Raw genomic sequence first — 20,516 nt, 5'->3', positions numbered from 1 at the left:
TGCAATAAAATAAGCCAGTGTTTATGCCCTGATGTTTTTTTAGCTTCCTTCAGTTCCTCTTCAGCATGTTTGCTTGTGCTTCACAGTGTTAAACTTCCCTTCTCTGTGTTCATTTATATATCTACGTTCAAGATGTATATGATCTTAAACTTCTGTGAGGAAATTCATGTCTGCGTTGTTCAGTTCAGTTCAGTCTTGCAAATTATCATTTCCTTCACTTTGGTTTGGGTTTCTAATGTTAGGCTACATGATGGTCTTGTAATAATACTTGTAAACAGTTTATTTAATTTAAATTAACAGTTGAGTAACTTTTGGCCTTGAGTTAGATGTTGATTAACACTAAACCAGTCTAAAAATCAGTCCAGTTTCCCCAGCTGTAAACCTGTTGGCTGTTAAAGTCTTTTTTTTCTTATAATAAACTGACATGTTGATAACACATTCAGTTTATGTGTTTATGAGTACACTTCGGAAATTATATTGATGCTGCTGTGTTTTGTTTTCATAGTGTAAGATTAAAAATAAATATAGGAATTTATTACTTGGTCACAACTTGTCACAGCCCCCTAGGCTGATAGTGATCAAAGACTATTGTCACTGTAACTGTTTATCCAATACAGTGGGGGTTTTAGGTGGTTTTCTGATTGGTCAGTTTGAATGTATTATGTTGGGTTTGTTCAAGTACATTGGGGGTTAAAGGGGATCTTCTGATTGGTCAATTTGAATGTATCAAGTTAGGTTTAGTCACATGGTCAAGAGATAGAGGATAAAGGTCAATGTTTTTATGAGCTCTGGGCTTTTTGCTTTGGCTTTTTGGCTTTTGCATTGGCCTTTTCCCTTTCCTTTCTTCTTCACTGGGGTTCAGGCCATTAGGCCTAGGTTCCAGTTCTCTTTCTTCTAAACTTTCTTTCTTTCTCTGTTCTCTATCTTATCAGGTAATATCTCACATACATTGGAAACAGTCAATTGTTTGTATTATTTACCATTTCATGCATTTATAGAGTAACCATTTCAACTGTAACTTTAAGTCAGTACTGTAATTAAACCTTTTCATTTACAAATCTGTTGTTTAGTGTGGATTTAGCGTTAACACTTAAACGCTCCATATTGCAATACAATATATTCGTACTCTAGCAACACTCTCAGACATATTGTGTCAGAAACCAGGGAACGATTGCAGTTTTGTTCCCCTTCCGAAACCTGAGATCCCTTACAATAGCATCATATGTAAGTGAATGTCTTTGATAGGGGACAAAATAGTGCATTTGTATGAGCATTTAAATATTTGTAAATCAAAATACACCCGATGACAGTTAGAATTTGAAGTATTGAGTATATTAACTGTATATTACAGTAATATATTCTGTATATGACCATATTATGGTGATCCTGGAGTCATGATGATGGGGCCCTCGAATATTGTTGCCCAGGGTATAACAAAGTGTTAATCTGGCCCTGTTAATAATGACATTGCGTATGAAACAAACTGTCTGCTTAATCAGATGAACAGACCCGCGTCAGTTATTCGTGACTTCGCTACGTCACGAGCAACACTTGATTCTATTAGAAAAAGCTTTTTTAAATGTCTTGCGTGACGTCTGGTATATTAACTGAAAAAAATCGCTTTGAAGTGACCACACCTTAAAGCTGACGTTTTCAGAAGAGCACCTTGTTTTAAGATCTCATTTTGTTCAACATTGCATCCTATGACAGATATAATACTTATTTCATTATTGCTCTGTGTGTATGTGTGATCATTTGAGGTTATGTGTTGATTTCACCTCTGAAAATTTCCTCTTATAGGTCCATCATCCTTTCATGCACTCACTACACACTCAAAAGCATTGGTAAGTCATTTCTTTCACTTTTGTACTGCTGTTAGGAGTTATATCTTATTTTTGTAACTAATATACATGTATTATTCTTTGACTCGCAGTACTCAAATATACAATGGTTGGTTAATCTGTTTTCAGATAAATGCTGAATTTAAAAGAATCACTACTGTCTTATGTTCCTGCATGTCACCTGGACCTCCAATCCAAAAACCTGATGAAACTCTTCTATCAGAAAGGAGGACAGCTAGCAAACAGACTTCGAGCAATCAATGATCAAATAACAGAAGTAAGTAATATAGATTCATAGACATAAAAATGTGTAAACATTGTTGGAAGTACAGAATATTTAGTATGTTTTAGTTACAACATCTTTTGGCATACTGGTCATTAAAACACCTGGGAAGATTTAAAGGGGTAGTTCACCCAAAAATAAAAATTCTCATCACTTACTCCCTATCATGTTGTTACAAACCTTTATAAATGTCTTTGTTCTGATGAACACTAAGGAAGATATTTTGAGGAATGTTTGTAACCAAACCAATCATGAGCCCCAATAACTTCCATAGTGGGGAAAAATAATACTATGGAAGTGAATGGTGCTCAAGAACAGTTTGGTTGCAAACATTCCTCAAAATAAATATTTTCCTTTGTGTTCATCAGAAAAAAAAAACATTTATACAGGTTTATAACAACATGAGAGTGAGAAAATGAGAACATTTACTTTTGATGTGATTGTCAGGTATGGTAGCCCACACTCGAAATGTGGCCTCTTCATTTAACCCATTCCAGTGTAGTGAACGCGCACACACACCTGGAACAGTAGACAACCAGTTTCTTTCAGTGAAAGGATCAGAAAGACTGTGCTGCTCGTTTTTGACTTTGTTTATCTGTTTTAAGTTTAATTAACAGTTTGCTGCTCAGAGTCGATTTTGGAAATGGTTGTTGTATTTTGTTTTTGTTGAATCTTTGATTAACAGTTTATACAAATGCTGTAGCTCTGACTTTCTGAAGGATTGATATTTTCCAGTTTGTAAATCCATTTTAAAAATAATAGTACTTACTGTTTTGCATGTCTCTTTAGAATGCAGTGTTTGTGCTTTAGCACTTCTAAATCTACTGTGATAGTAACTATTTTAAACATTTCGGTCAGTTTCACAGATGGGGCTTTTCTTACTCCCAGACTTTTGCAATGCCTTAATTTGAAAACATATTGCACTGACATATCTTGACAGACATCAGTGCCATTGTTTTGTCTCAAGATGTAATCCAGTGTTGTTTTTGTAAGGTAGGTTTGTTTGTAAACTTTTTTTTGTAAAAAATATTCTAATATAACTAGGGCCTAGTCATGGATTAATCTACAACCTGTCTGGGAAATTGCCCCTTTATGTATGTACTGCATGTGCTGATTGTTGTAATAGTTATTGACTGTTATTGAATTAATGTGTAGTGATTTAAATTAATTGATGACCTGAAAGCAGTGGTTTGCCTCAATATCACTAAACTTTTGTACAAAACTCTTTGCTTTTTATGCCAATGCAAATGTATTTTGTATTTTTTTTTAATAAATAACATTTGGATAATTATGGGTGATTATTCTGGTGCCAGAGACATAATGAAATTGCTTTAGAGTTACATAATCCCATAATATAAGTGTTTAAAGATCAATTTCACTCAATCTATAAAAACATTATTAATGTGTGTGTCAGTGTCAATGATGGATCAATGTTTTTAATCATCTTTATAAAAACAACAACTAGAGGAGAAAAACTTTTCATACACAGATGGCTCGGAGTCAGATCGAGGCCATTTGGCATCTGGATCGTAACAGCTCTAAAACTGTGACTTTAGATAACCAGGTCTCTGAACAACACACTCACCCGAGATCTCTATCACCTATCAGGGTTGTAAAATGGGTGACCATTAACTCTCCATTATCACCGCCATTGATGAGATATCTCGTCAATTAAGAGAAAACGCTTCCTCGCCAATGACGAGATTTTCCGTCTTTCCGCAATACCGCTTTTATCCACCAGGTGGCGCATAACTTCCGCAACTTTTTAAACCCGGAAGTATTGCCCTATGGCAAGCGGGTGCATGTCCGTGTCTGTTTTAAAGATCGCTCTGAATGGGATCTCTATGAAAAGTCCGTCACAAAAATGGAATTATCTCTGCTTTTTGCTCAAAATGTGGTGTTTTTGATGAAACCTACACATATTCAAAAGCTGATTACAAAAGAACCACTGAAGGTAGGATGAAACGTTTTTTTTTGAAAGCAGAGGGTCTGTTCTTTCATTTGGTATATTGTATGTTTATATATTTAAAGAAGAACATTTTCTGGAAGGCATTAAACTTTGGTGAAAATCATGAAAAACGCTGGCGCTGGCTGGCAACTTTTTTTTAAAACGCTGGCGGTGAAAGAGTTAAAACAAATGCAGTCTTCAAAATAGCTTCAAAGGAATGTCCCCAGAGAAACCTATGATCTGATCGAATGACGATCACCAGAGACATAGCAGGGTGGCACAGACTATATGTCTCGGCTGAAACCACGTTTAAAGATCACACTGAGCTCTTTATGTATATATTATATATCCCTTTACTGCATGATTGTGTATATGTGATGTAACTGTGTGTTAACACTTTAGTTATGTTTTGTTCACTGTAGCATGATTCATATCTTAGGTATGAAATTATTAATTAATGGGATCTTAGACCCATGTCTTGTCTAGTCTCAAATTAATCTACTTTTCTAATCATTGCTATGTATCATATTACCATAAGCCGCATCAATTTAATTTAATATTGATTCAAAGATTTATTGAAACAAACTTTTATAATTAGGCAAACACGCAAATGTGGTGCCTGGAAAGAACAAAGGCTTGTTTCGCAAGCGATCGACCACTTGGCACATTGGTCATGCACCTAAAATGGGCTGGCCGTGTGAAAGGTCAAAATGGCCTATCCCCCAACCAGTGGCGGTTCTACACGGAGGCCAAGGGTGGCCCGTGCCTCTGTAGACTTGTCCCTGGCCACCCCTGTGGCCACCCCGTTCTGACCAAATAAAAAAGTATACATTTATTTTGATTTTACACGCAAGCGCCAAAAGCGGAAATAATGCGACGCAACGTTCTAAACGGGCAAATTAGAGCGGCGCACCCAACCACTGTAGCTGGCTGCAGGTGCTGCTCAGCGAGTGTCTCAATTCGTTCTCAATCGCCCGATGTTAAGAATGTGTATGCAGGTTTGGGCACTGGTAAGGACTCTAGCTCACTTCACATTGGGACACAGTTCACTTGTTCTCCTGTGACGTGGCTGCTTAAGCGCGTTGTGATCATTCACAGCTGTTACTCATCAACAACCGGCAAAACCAACATCTCGCTAACTTTTTAAAGTTTACACAATGTAAAAAGCGCTGTAATTATGCTCTTACATATACGTGCATACAATTGGAGGACTATAATTAAATGTTACATATAAAAATGTTTACAATTTAAAATAAATATTATTTTAAATACTGATTAGATTGTGGTCCCTAACTGTCTAGCAATGTGTGTTTATATGTTAACTAAAACAAACGTTTGTCTTTATAAAAGTTTGCATTTCATAAAATCATGCGAGTAGGCTCGCATGATTTTCAGTCGGGGGACTTTAGAAAAGAGCCCAGCTCCCCTTTTGCACCTGCACTCACTCTTTTATTAAATAAATATTTATATGATTGTAAAGTAAAATAAAGTTTACGGGGCAGTTTCCCAGAAAGGGATTAGACTAGTCCTAGACTAAAATAAATGTAAGAGCTGTCCAAACGGAAAACAACTTGCAATGCCATATCTTAAAACCTTGCTGAAAAAACAGCATCAAACCAGCATGGACCAGCATGGGAATTATGCTGGTCTATGCTGGTTTGATGCTGGTTTAACTGGTGGTCACCAGCATGCTGTTTTTTTCAGCAGGGAATACACCAGTGCCCTTTGTTTTGCTTCAAAATGCACACAAGTAATGTATTTAGTAAGGCATGTTTGTTAAAACTAGTTATATTTCCTAATTAAACTAAGGCCTAGTCCTGTCTTAAACTAATTCCTGTAACCACCCCTAAAATCTTTAAATATAATTTCTTGCCATTTTTTATGTGCCCCTCTGGTAAAACACTGGCCCCTCCTTGGCCCCCCTAGTAAAATTTGTCTAGAACCGCCACTGCCCCAAACTCATCTTTGCTCAGTTGCTCAGGTAACCCATCAGCGCAGTTTGGAAACTTGCTGAGACTCACACAAAGTCCCTCGGATTCTCTATATTTTCTCTGAGCCCTGCCTTGAGACAGTTTTCCTGGCTTTTGCACTTCTGCCGAATTCGGACAATCTACGCGGACCATTTCGCCCTACGGATCAACTTAACGGACTCTGTCATCTTAAGAACACATCTGGATTCTCCCTCCTCGCACCCGCGCACATCAGAAACTTCGCACTGCATCACAAAGAGCCAAATGCAAGTATCCGCTTGTTTTCTTGTTGATGTATAAGCTTATGACCCCTTATTCGATTTAGGCGATCCTTAGAGATTTTCTGATGGTTTGTGCAGATGTTAAGCAATAGTGCTACTGCCAATCTTTTACTCTCTCTAGCTATTTTCCATCTTTGCTTTCTCATCTATGTTTTATGTTATTGTGTGTGTATGTTTAGTTAGTTGTTGTGTGTACTTCATTTGTAGTTAATAAACCGGTTTTGCATTTTCATAATTGAATTGTTTCTGTGTTTAACCCCCTGAGGTCCAAAAACGCGGTGCGGCGTTTTGACGTGTTTTCTCCTTATCATGGCAGAATCAACTTAAAATACTCCATCATTAACCCTCTGGGGTCTAATGGGTTTTTATGGCCCTGGGGAAGTTTTGACATGCACTGACATTTGTGCTTTTTTCAGTTGCTTTAAAACATTTATATGGCAAAAGTCTCATAACACTGCGTTCAGCACAAACTGGGCTACAATATTATATGATCAACATGTATGTACATGTTTGTATTTTTGAGAGAAAAATGTTTATGCGTGGTTTTTGAAAAAGCTAAATTTTTAAGTCACTGATATAACTCCACAAAACTCATTCTAAACATGTTTTCCCAAGACTTTTCAAAACATGATCTAGTAGTCTAGAGTTTTTTCTTCAAAATGATGTGAAAATCATCATGCCTGCTCATTCACATAAAACAATATATTGATTTACAATTTCTAAGACACATTTGCTTGGAAAAGGCCGTATGCGTGGAGCAGGGAAAGCTCCTGAATAATCTGTGATTGACAGGTGAGGAAACAAAAGACTGTCATAATGAGCCAACATAATGAGCCTTGTAGGAATGTTCAACAGGAATGTAACATTCTCTTTAGTCAAACCATGATAAGGTTTACTTGGGAATTTATAACAAAATTTATATATATATAATGTGTGTGTATATGTAGAAATATATTGAAATATGTTCTATTAATTTCACAAGTATACCTTTAAAAACCATAGTAATCATAGTAAAGGTACTGTTTGGCCATCGTAAAAATGAACACAGGGTTAGTGTTTGGTTGGCCAGTGAGAGGTTACTTTTGTGCAGTAAAAAGCTCAAAAGAACTGCCTGGACTCTTGTTTGTGTTTTTGTAATCATTATAGTAGAAACACAACAAGGGACAAGCGTGATAAACTTATCAATGTTTGTTTACAGCCGACGCCATTACTCCCTCACGTGTTGATCATGAAAGCAGTATGTGTGCACACGAGAGTGATCCTGTGTTTAATAAACTTGCTGTACGGAGATATGTGCAACTAAATAAGGATTTACTGTTTGCAATCGCGTATTTTATAAAAATAACAAAAAGTGTGTCAAATTTCCTGACTCATGTGTTTGTGTATGTGTGTTCCCCTCGCGTGAAATGTTTGATGGAAGACAAAGAAAACACTTGCGTCTGGAGATACTGACACACACACGCAAGTAAATAAGAAATTAAATGTCATGTTTGGTGCACTCGGATGAAACAACAAGGAATGGAGAGACTGGATTGTGGATTCATTGACTGCAGGAGACACGAGTTATGCATATGGATGTCTCTGCTCATTCACTTCAATGACGCGGGGGTGTGGCGATCTCATCTCATTACAGATAAACAGGTAACAGGAGAAAGACGTACCTCTCCTCCTTCTCATACAGTTTACACCGAATGACAATATCTGTTTTCGATCTCACATCATCACATCAAGGAGACATTCAAAAGCATTATGTAGACATTTATCTTTTGTTTCTATGACATGTATTCGTTACGTTACAGTTAATTTTTCTAACGCATTTCTGTAAGGACTTCACTGAGGGAGAGAGAACAAAACGCGCATTGTGTTTATTTTCTTAATTTTGCGAAAAGCATAACATTCTGTTTTTATTGGGAGTGGACAGAAAAAAATACCGCAAACTCTTTATTTTTCAATCACTTGGCAAAGAGACTTGGATAACTCTGCTGATTTTGGACATACAGATATGATTTATACATCATTTAAAACGTTAAAGTGTCTATTTTTTCTGTCCACTCCCAATAAAAACAGAATGTTATGAGTGTTAATAATCATACACTTACATGTTTGACATCATTTGAAACTGTAAAGGGTCTTCTTTAATATGTGTACATTCACAATATCAAGATATCTTTGTGTTTTTGTCAAATAAAGAAAATAAACAGGGTGTGCATCCAGACAATTCTGTCTCCGCCAGCTGTCTCTCAAAACACGTTACAAAATTAATTGAAACTCCGCGAATAACATGATACACATATCCAAAGAAAGCCTGAAATATCTACTTTTAAACAAGCTAATTATAATCGAAAACAAATATTTACTGTTTATATAATCTGCATTCAAGTACAGAGAGTACCGTTTTCCTGGCTGAGCTCATTATCTCTAAAGCGGTCACGGCCACAGGCGGTACACGCTGTTGACATGGTAATGAACAGAGGAGCAGTTCAAACCATAACGAACAAAGCGTAAAGTTTTATCAAATTTAAAGACTTTACTGCATTTTTTGGATGATAAACTTTATACGCACATGTGAGAAGTGTTTATCTTTAACGTTACCTAAGAAGAACAACAATAGAAGACGCATTGGAGGAGGATATATTTCTAAAGTGAGTAACTTATTTATCCTCATTTATATTTGCTCTCATGTAAAATGCGTTAGCTTGTGCAGTTCAGCCTACATAAGTGACCTCAGCAGACTGCACACTTCGATTGAAAAGCTTTGTAATACAAACGAGGACGCGTAATCGCACGTAATGGCAGATATCTGTTACATGCTATACAGTGTTAGACACAATAATTTACTTTCGTATCCTTCATGGAAGCTTTCCGTGAGCCTGCACTGCGGGCTCTTTTAAGTGTGTGCTGTAATATGATTCCATATATTGTTAACATGCAATTAGATACAATGCGCTTTACACTCAACACCGTTTTTTTTTTTTTTGAGAGCCGCTAGGGATGGGAATTGATAAGAATGTAACGATTCCGATTACATTATCGATGTTGCTTATCGATCCAATTCCTTATCGATTCTCTAATCGATTCTCATTGGGTGAGGGAATAAGCACAAATTTGTTTGTTTGTATTAACTCGCTTTTATATCTGTTCAGAAGACACAGAACAGAGTATACACAAATTATGTGTAGCAACCTCAGAACAAACTTAAAAGTAGGCGAGCTACTTCTTAAAGTAAAGTCCAGGGGCCTCATTTATCAAGCGTGCGTACGAACAGAAGTGTGCGTAAAGTGTGCGTAGGAACAGTTTTACGCAAAGTGTGGAATTTATCAAATTGTACTTATAAGTAGAAATGTGTGTAAATATACGCACACCTCGGAGTATGCGTACGCAGAGCATCTAGTGGTAGAATAGCGATACTACACAGGACCGTCCATCCCCAGCGTTAAAAGAACACTTTGCCTATTATCCACCCCCAGGTGTTAAAAATGATTACTGTTAATAAAGTAACTGCAAATCAGTATTGAAGTTAATTAATGAAATAAGTGTCTAACCCTATAAGAAAGCTCCGTCAAATACTTAAAACAGTGGCTTATCTTGCATTATTGGCAAATCATCCATTTTCAGAGATCGCGCCGATGATGCTGGTTATGCGGCTGTCCAAGGAAAGTTCTGTCATTGTCTGTCCTCCTACAGATTTCACGTTGGTGTGCTGTGACGCGTTTTTTTTCTTTTTTTTTTGGCTGATAATTATAATAATAATAAAACACTTTTTTATTTCTAGAAGTGTTCTCATACCCAACGGAATTAAACTCACTGGTAACATGTTCCCATGCAGATTTGTTTTCTTTTGTAAGTCATTTCTCCCGTACTAAGTGAACCAAACAGATGTGTTTTTAACCTCATCCACCAGTAACTCAATTTCTGTGTCTGTAAAGTTCCTCTTTTTCGCTCTCTTTGCCATTATTGCGATGAGGGAAAAAACACAACCACGTGACGGGAGGTGTTGTCACCATATACATGTATGGTTCATTGGAGGCGTTTCGGAATGCAAATGACCATGAACGTGCACGAGCATGATGCTTAAGAACAAGTGGGATTTATCATCAAGGATTACTTACTGATGTGCGTACGAACCACGTGCGCACGTTTGATAAATCCAGATTTTTTTGTACTTAGGCACATTCTAAATGCATGCATCGGAATGCATTTGTTATTTTCTTTTGAAAAGACATGATGCTGGAAAAAATACAGCAAATTAACCTACCGAAATGCAGAGGCATCTACTGTGGCAAACGGATGCAAACCCTTTACCACAAACTTAGTCACTGCTCGGCAGAGGTGGACACTACTTGAGTATTTTAGTTTCATTTTCCAAGCATCTATGCTTTATTAGTGTGTTGTCTTGAGAAAAAATTTACTTTACAAAAAAATGTTCGCTACATTCTAAAGCATAAAATCATAATGTGTATTCCTTTTATATTGCATATTAAAATTGATTTAATACATAATTACATAAAAATTGTGTACTTTTACTTTACTTAAGTAAAAGTTAAAAACATTACTAGATTTTTAATGTACTTAAATATTAAATATATACCAAAAACTTGAAATTATGCATGAGAGATACTTTCTTCAGCCTCTGAGCCAGTGTGAGAGCCAGTCAGACTCAATTTGATGGACAATGACAACGGAGATTATCCGTATAGTAAAAGTTTACATAATGAAATGGCGCTCACATTAACATTAACATATACCTTCGGCATCAATAACAGATTGCGTCCCGTTAGCTACGCTGGTGCATGACTCGCTGATGTTGTTTTGTAATAGTGTATCAAACACGCAACAGTCCTGCAACCTCCTGCAACGTGACCGTATTGTCGTATTTTCGCGTGAAATATAAGTTATTGATTCAACTGTTTCAGTGTTTCACGAAGCCTCGCTCTGCCCACCACTATATGTAATTGTGAAAAAAGAAAAATGTAATTGTAAGAGTTGTTCAGGCGTGAATGTATGTGCTTAAAGTTTAAATATGCGGTCCGTTTAAGATAGCATCTATTTAAAAATATTCTCTGACACTTTCGGATGGAGATGAGCTCCAGTCCAGATGAGCTCCAGAGGATCACCGGAGCTCAAGTGCTCACACCCCGCCCAGCGCAGCCTCACCTCGGCAAGCCCATCAGAAATCGACTGCTGGCTCTGATATCTCTGTGGCGTTTAAACATGGGACTTAATTCATTTAAATTTCTTCTACTTGAAAATGAAAGGGTAATGTTTTAAATCATATTTTAGGATTGCACTTAATTGACATCGCTGTTGAGTGATGTTTCATATCTTTCACATTAGTTATAACCGGACTGCGTCCTGCCTGCGAATTTGAACTTCAGAGCTGAAGGAGCGGGTGGAGAAATAGTCCCAATATCATTACAATCTTAAATAAAACTTCTAAATATACCCGTGTGTGTGTACCCGTGTGCGTGCGTGTGTGTGCGCGCCCCGTGCGCTTGCGTGTGTGTGTATGTATGTATGTGCACGTGTGTTTTGAATTTAAAATGTCTTAACTCGGAAGGATCTGGATCACAGGCCATGTAATCTGAGATCACTCCGCACGTAACAGCCGGAATCACTCACTGTTTTACACAATGAAACAAGTCATCAGCCGGTTCCTCAAGTTCACGTCAGGTAAGTGGTTGTAAATAAATGTTAATTGTACACTATTTTTATTGCCAAAGATGCAAATACTCAAGGTTTTTTTAAAGATATATATAAAGTTGAAAGAAAAAGTATGTGAACCCTTTGAGCTTACTTGGATTTCTTCATAAATTGGTCATAAAATGTGTTCTGATCTTCATCTAAGTCACAACAATAGAGAAACACAGTCTGCTTAAACTAATACCGCACAAACATTATACGTTTTTCATGTTTTTATTGAACACAACATGTAAACATTCATAGTGCAGGGTGGAAAAAGTATGTGAACCTTTGGGTTTAATAACTGGTTAACCCTCCTTTGGCAGCAATAACCTCAACCAAACGTTTCCTGTAGTTGCAGATCAGACCTGCACAAGGAGAAATTTTGGACCATTCCTCTTTACAAAAGTGTTTCAGTTCAGCAATATTCTTGGGATGTCTGGTGTGAATCGCTCTCTTGAGGTCATGCCACAGCATCTCAATCGGGTTGAGGTCAGGACTCTGACTGGGCCACTCCAGAAGGCGTATTTTCTTCTGTTGAAGCCATTCTGTTGTTGATTTACTTCTTTGGTTTGGGTCGTTGTCCTGTTGCATCGTCCATCCTCTGTTAAGCTTCAGTTGGCGTACAGATGGTCTTAAGTTTTCCTGCAAAATGTCTTGATAAACTTTGGAATTCATTTTTCCATCGATGACAGTAATCCGTCCAGGGCCTGAGGCAGCAAAGCAGCCCCAAACCATGATGGCCCCTCCACCTGTGGGATTTTAATGTTGTTTTATTAATCAGTATGTTATGTTATAATTCATATGTGCCATTAGGTTTTCTGTGCTGAGATATGTGAGTAAATGTCTGTGTGTAAAGTTGAGAGGCTGTGGTTTCGGTTGGGGGAGAGACCAGCAAACGCTGATAACAAAGCCCTGAAGAGAAAACACGCAGAACAGATGGTTTCAATAAACAAGTTGTTTGCTTTATAACTATGTTATATTTAGAGAAAGTGAAAATTAGTATGTTTAACTAATGAATGCATTTAACCAATTCATGAACAATGGAGTACTGTTGTGTTGTTGAATAATTATGTTTTACATATTTACTGCCTACATTTCATGCTGATTGCTAAAAGTGTTAAAGTTACAAAGATGTCCAAATAAGGACTGTGGAAATTGATTTTGTTCCATGTTATATTTCTTTAATTAATCATTTTATTCTATAAACATTGTGTGTTTTATATATGCACTGAGCTATTATGTAAAAATGAGGTGTTTGTGTTTGAGAGTGGAAAGTTACCAGCTTTTGTGTGTGTGCTGCAAGGAGGATTAACTAGGAATTTACATCTGGCATGGATCAAGATAAGAGAGAGGTCTGAGGGGGAAAAGTATTTAATGATGTTATTAACTAATGCTTTAATATTCACAGGATGAAATATGCAATGTATTTCTTACTTAATCAGTATTAATCATTGAATAATTGATGTAGTAAATATAAGATGTTGTCTTTGATAAATGTGTATTAACCAATGAAATGAAGGTTGCATACAGAATAACTTAATGGGGGCAGGGCAGCTCAACCTTGAAGAACAGAATCTCCTGTGTGTGTGTGTGTGTGTGTGTGTATGTGTGTGTGTGTGTGCTTTCTTTCCTAACAGATGGTTTTTAATAATGATTAAAGTGTTTGCTTAGAAGTAGTATTGCAGTAAAAGATTTAATATGTGTTTATCTATCTAAAGAAGTTAATGTGTGCCATATTCATATAACCAATTTTACAAATAATGAAATGATGTCATGATATTGAAATATGTTTTACATAATAATCACTTTCATCTTACAGCTTATGTTTTTTATAAATGAATGTTTTATTAATGATTTGTTTCTAAGAAAGCATTATAACATGCTATTCAAAGTGGAGGAGTACTGGAGAAGAACTGCAGGGCTCCCAGGGATGAGAGGAGAACAGATTGTTTTTTCTTTGTCTATGTGTGTCCATCTTTGCCTACAGGCTAAAATTGGGTGTGGTGATGGAGTCAGATGGACGAGGGGAACGGCCTTTGTGGGTGGAGATTTTCTGAAGAAAGATCGACGTCACATATTTTATAAATAAGCATGTTACTTCCTGAGCTGGTTGTTCGCTACTTGAGAGGACCCAGCGCTGTTAAACTTTTTCAATCTGATCAATAAATATTTGAACTTAGATATTCGTATCTTGTGCCTTTCCTCTAAATTACACGCAATGGACGCCTTAAAGTCCAACAATATTTCACAGTTGGGATGAGGTTTTGATGTTGGTGTGCTGTGCCTTTTGTTCTCCACACATAGCGGTGTGTGTTCTTTCCAAACAATGCAATTTTGGTTTCATCTGTCCACAGAATGTTTTGCCAGTAGTGCTGTGGAACATCCAGGTGCTCTTTTGCAAACTTCAAACGTGCTGCAATGTTTTTTTTTGTTGGACAACAGTGGCTTCCACGACCACGCCTAGGGAGTGTAGCAACAGTGCTGAACTTTCTCCATTTGTAGACAATCTGTCTTACCGTGGACACATGGACATCAAGGCTTTTAGATATACTTTTGTAGCCCTTTTCAGCTTTATGTAAGTCAACAATTCTTGATCGTAGGTCTTCTGAGAGCTCTTTTGTGCGAGGCATGGTTCACATCAGACAATGCTTCTTCAGAACAGCAAACTCAAAACTGGTGTGTGTTTTTTATTGGACAGGGCAGCTTTAATCAACACATCCAATCTCATCACATTGATTGGACCCCAGGTTGGCTGACTCCTGGCTCCAATTAGCTCTTGGAGAAGTCATTAGCCTAGGGTTTCACATACTTTTTTCACCCTGCACTATGAATGTTTACATGTTGTGTTCAATAAAAACATGAAAACGTATAATGTTTGTGCGGTATTAGTTTAAGCAGACTGTGTTTCTCTATTGTTGTGACTTAGATGAAGATCAGAACACATTTTATGACCAATTTATGAAGAAATCCAAGTAAGCCCAAAGGGTTCACATACTTTTTCTTTGAACTGTAAAGGTGTGCTATGTTATGTGTCCGAGGTAAAGTGGAGCTATTTTGGTTAAGATAACCTGTATATAGTGTTGGTTTACCGGACAGGCCTTAGGACTCTGTCTTAATTATAATTGGGACATTTTTACAAACAAACCTTATAAAATACAATAGTGGCGTGCATTTTAGTGATAAGCCCTGTCCAAGAAAACCGCCCAATAGTGTTTAATTATGTGTGATGTCTGAGGAAAATTTGGCCTAACGTTAACGTTATTTTAGGGAATAAAGTCTTTCACTGTCAAGCTTTATTATATTAAACATGTATTTATGTATGTGTGTGTATTTATATTCCTCTGTTTATCAAACCAGAGCGGAGATGTTGTGAGAGACAGACAAGAGGGATACATGGCGAGACTGTCTCCTCTTGTATGGGCTGAAGAAAGTCTTCTAAATGGCCCTGCAGATGTTCTGACTGACTTTGGAGTGCTTTTTGGACTGTTTTATGCCCTCTATTTAGAGAAGACTTAATTCTGTATGTTCAGTCTGTATGATAAGTGAATAAGTTAATTAAAAGCTTTTGTTTTTATGTGACTGAAGTAAATACATCTGTTAACAACACCAGCATAAATTATTTTGATGAATAATTGTAAAAAGTTTATTAAAAATGCCCAAATAATAAATATTAATTGAAGTAACACATAAAACATTGAGTAAATACTTAAATTTTAATTGACAGAGTCTTTGCTGTAAGTTTTTAAAGATTCAACTGATTAAAATATTTTAGTTGAATGAACTATAAATCTAGTTGAGCAAACATACTTTTTTATATTCGAGTCAAGTTTGGGCAACTAAAAAACAACAATCCAGGTAACAATTTGGAAACAGAAATTGAGTGAACGTAAAATTTCTGTGGAACTAGTTACTAAAAAATAATTCATTGAGCCAACAATTTATTTTTTACAGTGTAGCTTTTAATTGTATCATGTTGCGCTGTTTGTACTAGTACATGCAATTAAGCCGAATGTGCAAGATGTCATATTTTAGATCTGAGTTTATCAAACCAAACCATTTTTTTTCGACAGGTATCAGTTTCAAAATGTACTTTGGTAACACTTTACAATAAGGTTCATTAGTTAACATTAGTTATTGTATTACCTAACATGAACAAACCATGAGCAATACATTTGTTACAATATTTATTAATCTTTGTTAATGTTAGTTAATAGAAATAAAGCTTTTAGTTGTTTGTTCATGTTAGTTCACTGTGCATTAACTAACGTTAACAAGATTTTAAAAAAGTATTAGTAATTGTTCAAAGTAACATTAACAAAGATTAAAGAATGCTGTATAAGTGCCGTTCATTATCAGTGCATGTTAACTAATGTTGTTAACTATTGTTAACTAACGAACCTTATTGTAAAGTGTTACAGGTACTTTTGTTTGGTTGCTAGGGAGTTAATTGGCATTCACCAGTGATTATACTCCAAGTCACAAGTAAAACATTCCAACCCCCATGTCTCTATGATGTTTTGATGCAGAAATATAAGGCTTTGTTTATTCTGTTGCTAGGGTACTGTTTTTGGTTGCTAGGTAATGACTTGGCAGTGAACCAACCCCCATGTCGCCATTAAATTCAGATTTGAAGAAATAACTGTTTGATTTTTTTGCTAGGGTGCTCATATTTGGTTTCTATAAATGTGGCTTAATATCTCTGGAAGGATCCTGAGAGACTGAATGGATGCCTGAGTAAAATGAGCCCACCCTCATCTCTCTATGACACTGTGCTGCAAAGATATCCATCTGGGCATTTTTTATGGCAGTCTATGAGATCAGTTGCTAAGGTACTGTCTTTGGTTGCTAGGGCAAGGCTTGGGAGTGGCCAGTGATGATGCTCCACAGCCTACTTGCCAACATGAATGATATAAACCAACCCCTATTTCGCCATGACATTTAGATTTGAAGATATATTCTTTATAATTTCTATGGGTGTGGCTTAATACCTCTGAAAGGATCCTGAGAGACAGATTGGATGCCTGAGTAAAATGAGCCCACCCTCATGTCTCCATGACACTATAACATGCCCGGATGGATATCTTTGCAGCACAATGGCAGTCTATGGGATTTAAACCCCATTGTTTGTCTATGGGAAATTTTGGGAGGTACAATGTACACCACATTGTGATGTATGTTCTAACAGAACCTACCACCCTCCCCAAAAGTTGCAACCCACATGTTTCTACAAAATCCTCGAGGGGGGATATGACCCGTCAAATTTCGGGGCAATGCTAAGTCAATAGGATTTTTCAGGTGGTTTTCACCTCCCTTTTGGAAATCCTGCACCCGATCGCTTATAAAAGTCATAACACACCTCAATAAGCCGGTCGATTTGAGCCCTCTTTCATGGGTCTATGACAAACCATCTCTCAATCCAACATGACGTCAATTGTTGTTTTTTGTTGACTGCCTGACGCGCTAAATCTCAAAATTAAATAAGATCGCTGAACTTTAGCTGGGGCTTCCCAGGCAGGATCACATTTGTTATTTTTTATGTGTAGTTATCGAAAAAGGTTTTTTATGTGATGTTCTGTACATCGTTCTGTGTGCTGCTTATGAAAGAAAATGAAAGTTACCCATTTTTTGAGTACCTGGTCAGGTCCCCCTCCCAACCCATTGCCACACACACACACGCACGCACGCACGCACACGCACACACACACACACACACACACACATTCTGGTTTCCATGTTTTGTGGGGACATTCCATAGACGTAATGCATTTTATACCATACAAACTGTATATTCTATTCCCCTTACCTGCCCCATTCCCTAACCCCAACCATCACAAAAACCTTTCTTGTACCTTAGATTTTCAATAAACATCATCTTGTTTGATTTATAAGCTTGTTTCCTCATGGGGACATCAAAATGTCCCCACAAGGTCACAAAAACACTGGTATTCCTATCTTTGTGGGGACAATTGCCACAACGTGATAATTACCAGGTACACACACACACACACACACACACACACACACACACACACACACACACACACACACACACACACACACACACACACACACACACACACACACACACACACACACACACACACACACACACACACATAAATACACACACACACACAGATAATTTGACTATCGGTCGACTATAGGCAAGATTCGAAAATTCTTATTAGAATATGTAAATGCTTAGTTGGGGATGCCCCTAGTATCAATGTCTTATCATTATTCATGAGACTGCTGATGTATCTTCTGATTGATCAGATCTCTCATTGACTTTATACAGTCATAGCCAAAAGTGTTGACATCCCTGAAATATTTCCATAAAATAAGTATTTATCACAGAAAAATATTGCAATTACACATGTTTATTTCCTTTGTGTGTATTGAAAAACAAAAGAAAAAAGCTAATTTCACATAATTTCACACAAAACTCCAAGATTGGGCCAAAATTAGTGCCATCTTTTCAAAATTTTGGATAAATAAGTTTGCTTCAAGCATGTGATGCTCCTTTAAACTCACCTGGGGCAAGTAACACCTGTAAGCAGATAAAAAGAAGAGACGCTGACTCAGTCATTGCATTATGTCTGTGTGTGCCACACTAAGAATGGAGAACAGAAAAGAGAAGAGAACTGTCTGAGGACTTGAGATTCAAATTTGTCTCAACAGTCTCAAAGTTACATGTCCATCTCCAGATCTAGGTGTTCCTTTGTCCACAGTGCGCAACATGATCAAGAAGTTAGCAACCCATGGCACAAAGCGCAAACTATCCATCGACATTTGAATGAAATGAAACGCTATGCCAGGAGACCCAGAAGGACACCACTGCTGACACAGAGACATAAAAAAGCAAGACTACAAGTTTATCAAAATGTACGTGAGTAAGCCAAAATCCTTCTTGGAAAACTTCTTGTGGACAGATGAGATTAAGATAGAGCTTTTTGCCAAAGCACATCATTCTATTGTTGCACCTGCATTCAAATATGGTGGAGGTTCAAAGATGTTTTGGGGTTGTTTTCATGAATCCTTGCCTGTGCGATGTATTATGAAATCTGAGAATTACCAAAGGATTTTGGGTTGCAATGTAGGGCCCAGTGTCAGAAAACTGGGTTTGCGTCCGAGATCATGGGTCGTCCAGCAGAACAATGACCCCAAACATACTTCAAAAGTACCCAGAAATGGATGCCAACAAAGCACTGGAGAGTTCTGAACAGTCCAGATCCAAATCCCATTGAACACCTGTATAGAAATCTTAAAATTGCTGTTAGGAAAATGCACCCTTCCAATATGAGAGACCTGAAGCAGTTTCCAAATAAAAAATGGTCCAATATTCTGGGTGAGAGGTGGAAAAAGCCTATTGATGATTTCAGTTATTTTTTCCGAAGGGTGTGCAACCAAATATTAAATTAAGGGTGCCAATAATTTTGTCGGCCCATTTTGGACTTTTGAATGAAATTATGTCATTTGCTTTCTTCCTCTGTTGTTGTTCCAATACACACAAAAGAAATAAATATGTGTATAGCATAACATGTGTAACTGCAATACTTTTCTGTGAGAAATTCTTCATTTTCTGGAGAAATTTCAGGGGTGCCAAAACTTTTGGCCATGACTGTATATCTTTTACATTGTAGTGTGTGTTTCTTTTTTATACAGTTTATGTTTAACTAAACCTCAGTACATGTGGGACTATCAAGAGAGATGATCTTACTCCAGTATCTCCAGGATACAGTAAGGATTCTTCAGTACATCAGAGATCAGCTTCACTCCTGAATCTCCAAATTTATTCCCAGTCAGATTCAGATGTGTCAGGTGTGATGGGTTTGATCTCAGAGCTGAAGTCAGAGCAACACAACCTTCAGCTGTGATATTACAATCACTTAACCTGTAGGAAAATAAAGAAAATCAATACGTGAGTAGAGGTCAACCAGTGTTTTTTTCTCTGGCTTTAACACTTCTACTTTAACATGTTACCAAAAAGTTAAATATATAGTGCAAATAATACAAAATAAAATAATTTAGTTGTACTATTTTCACTGTTAGTCATGTTATCATTTATAAAAAAAAGTTTTCATTGTGTGTGTGTCATATGTGTCTGAGGCGGCACCCAAACGAGTGTGTATGTAGGTTAGTAAACTTGTTAAAAGCATGTGACATTATGCTGAGCTCTAATTGGCTGATTTCAGATTAGGGGTTGGAATCGCAGGGTACCTCATGATACGATTCGATACACGATACATGGCTCCCGATAACGATGGTATCAAGACTGATCGATTCTCTGATTATCTATGTATTGCTTGCAAATTCTATGCCGATACATTAGGGCTGTGATGTTTTTTTTCTTACCGTGGTGAAGCATCAACATATCACGCGGTTATGCGGTTAACCGCACAACAGTAACCCCCTAAAGCCCCCCCCCCCACCGGAAAGCATTTTTGTATTACTATTGTCATAGTTTCTAACCTATTTTTATACAATAAATTATAGAATAGCAACCTGAAA

The 20,516-nt window shown here is 37.1% G+C and overlaps 1 protein-coding gene across 5 annotated transcripts in view; it reads right to left on the bottom strand.

Annotated features, from left to right (window-relative positions):
- LOC135771664 (protein NLRC3-like) overlaps positions 1 to 20,516 on the bottom strand; it is a 141,527-nt gene that overhangs the window by 21,527 nt on the left and 99,484 nt on the right. For all 5 annotated transcript variants that reach the window (XM_065281994.2, XM_065281995.2, XM_065281993.2 and 2 more), the window contains one exon: positions 19,726 to 19,899. In XM_065281994.2, the coding sequence (XP_065138066.1) occupies positions 19,726 to 19,899 (174 nt within the window). The remainder of the gene's footprint in view (positions 1 to 19,725; positions 19,900 to 20,516) is intronic.

This window comes from Paramisgurnus dabryanus, chromosome 8 (genome assembly GCF_030506205.2).
Source record: "Paramisgurnus dabryanus chromosome 8, PD_genome_1.1, whole genome shotgun sequence".
NCBI lineage: Eukaryota > Metazoa > Chordata > Actinopteri > Cypriniformes > Cobitidae > Paramisgurnus > Paramisgurnus dabryanus.
This window is presented reverse-complemented; position numbering and strand designations above follow the sequence as displayed.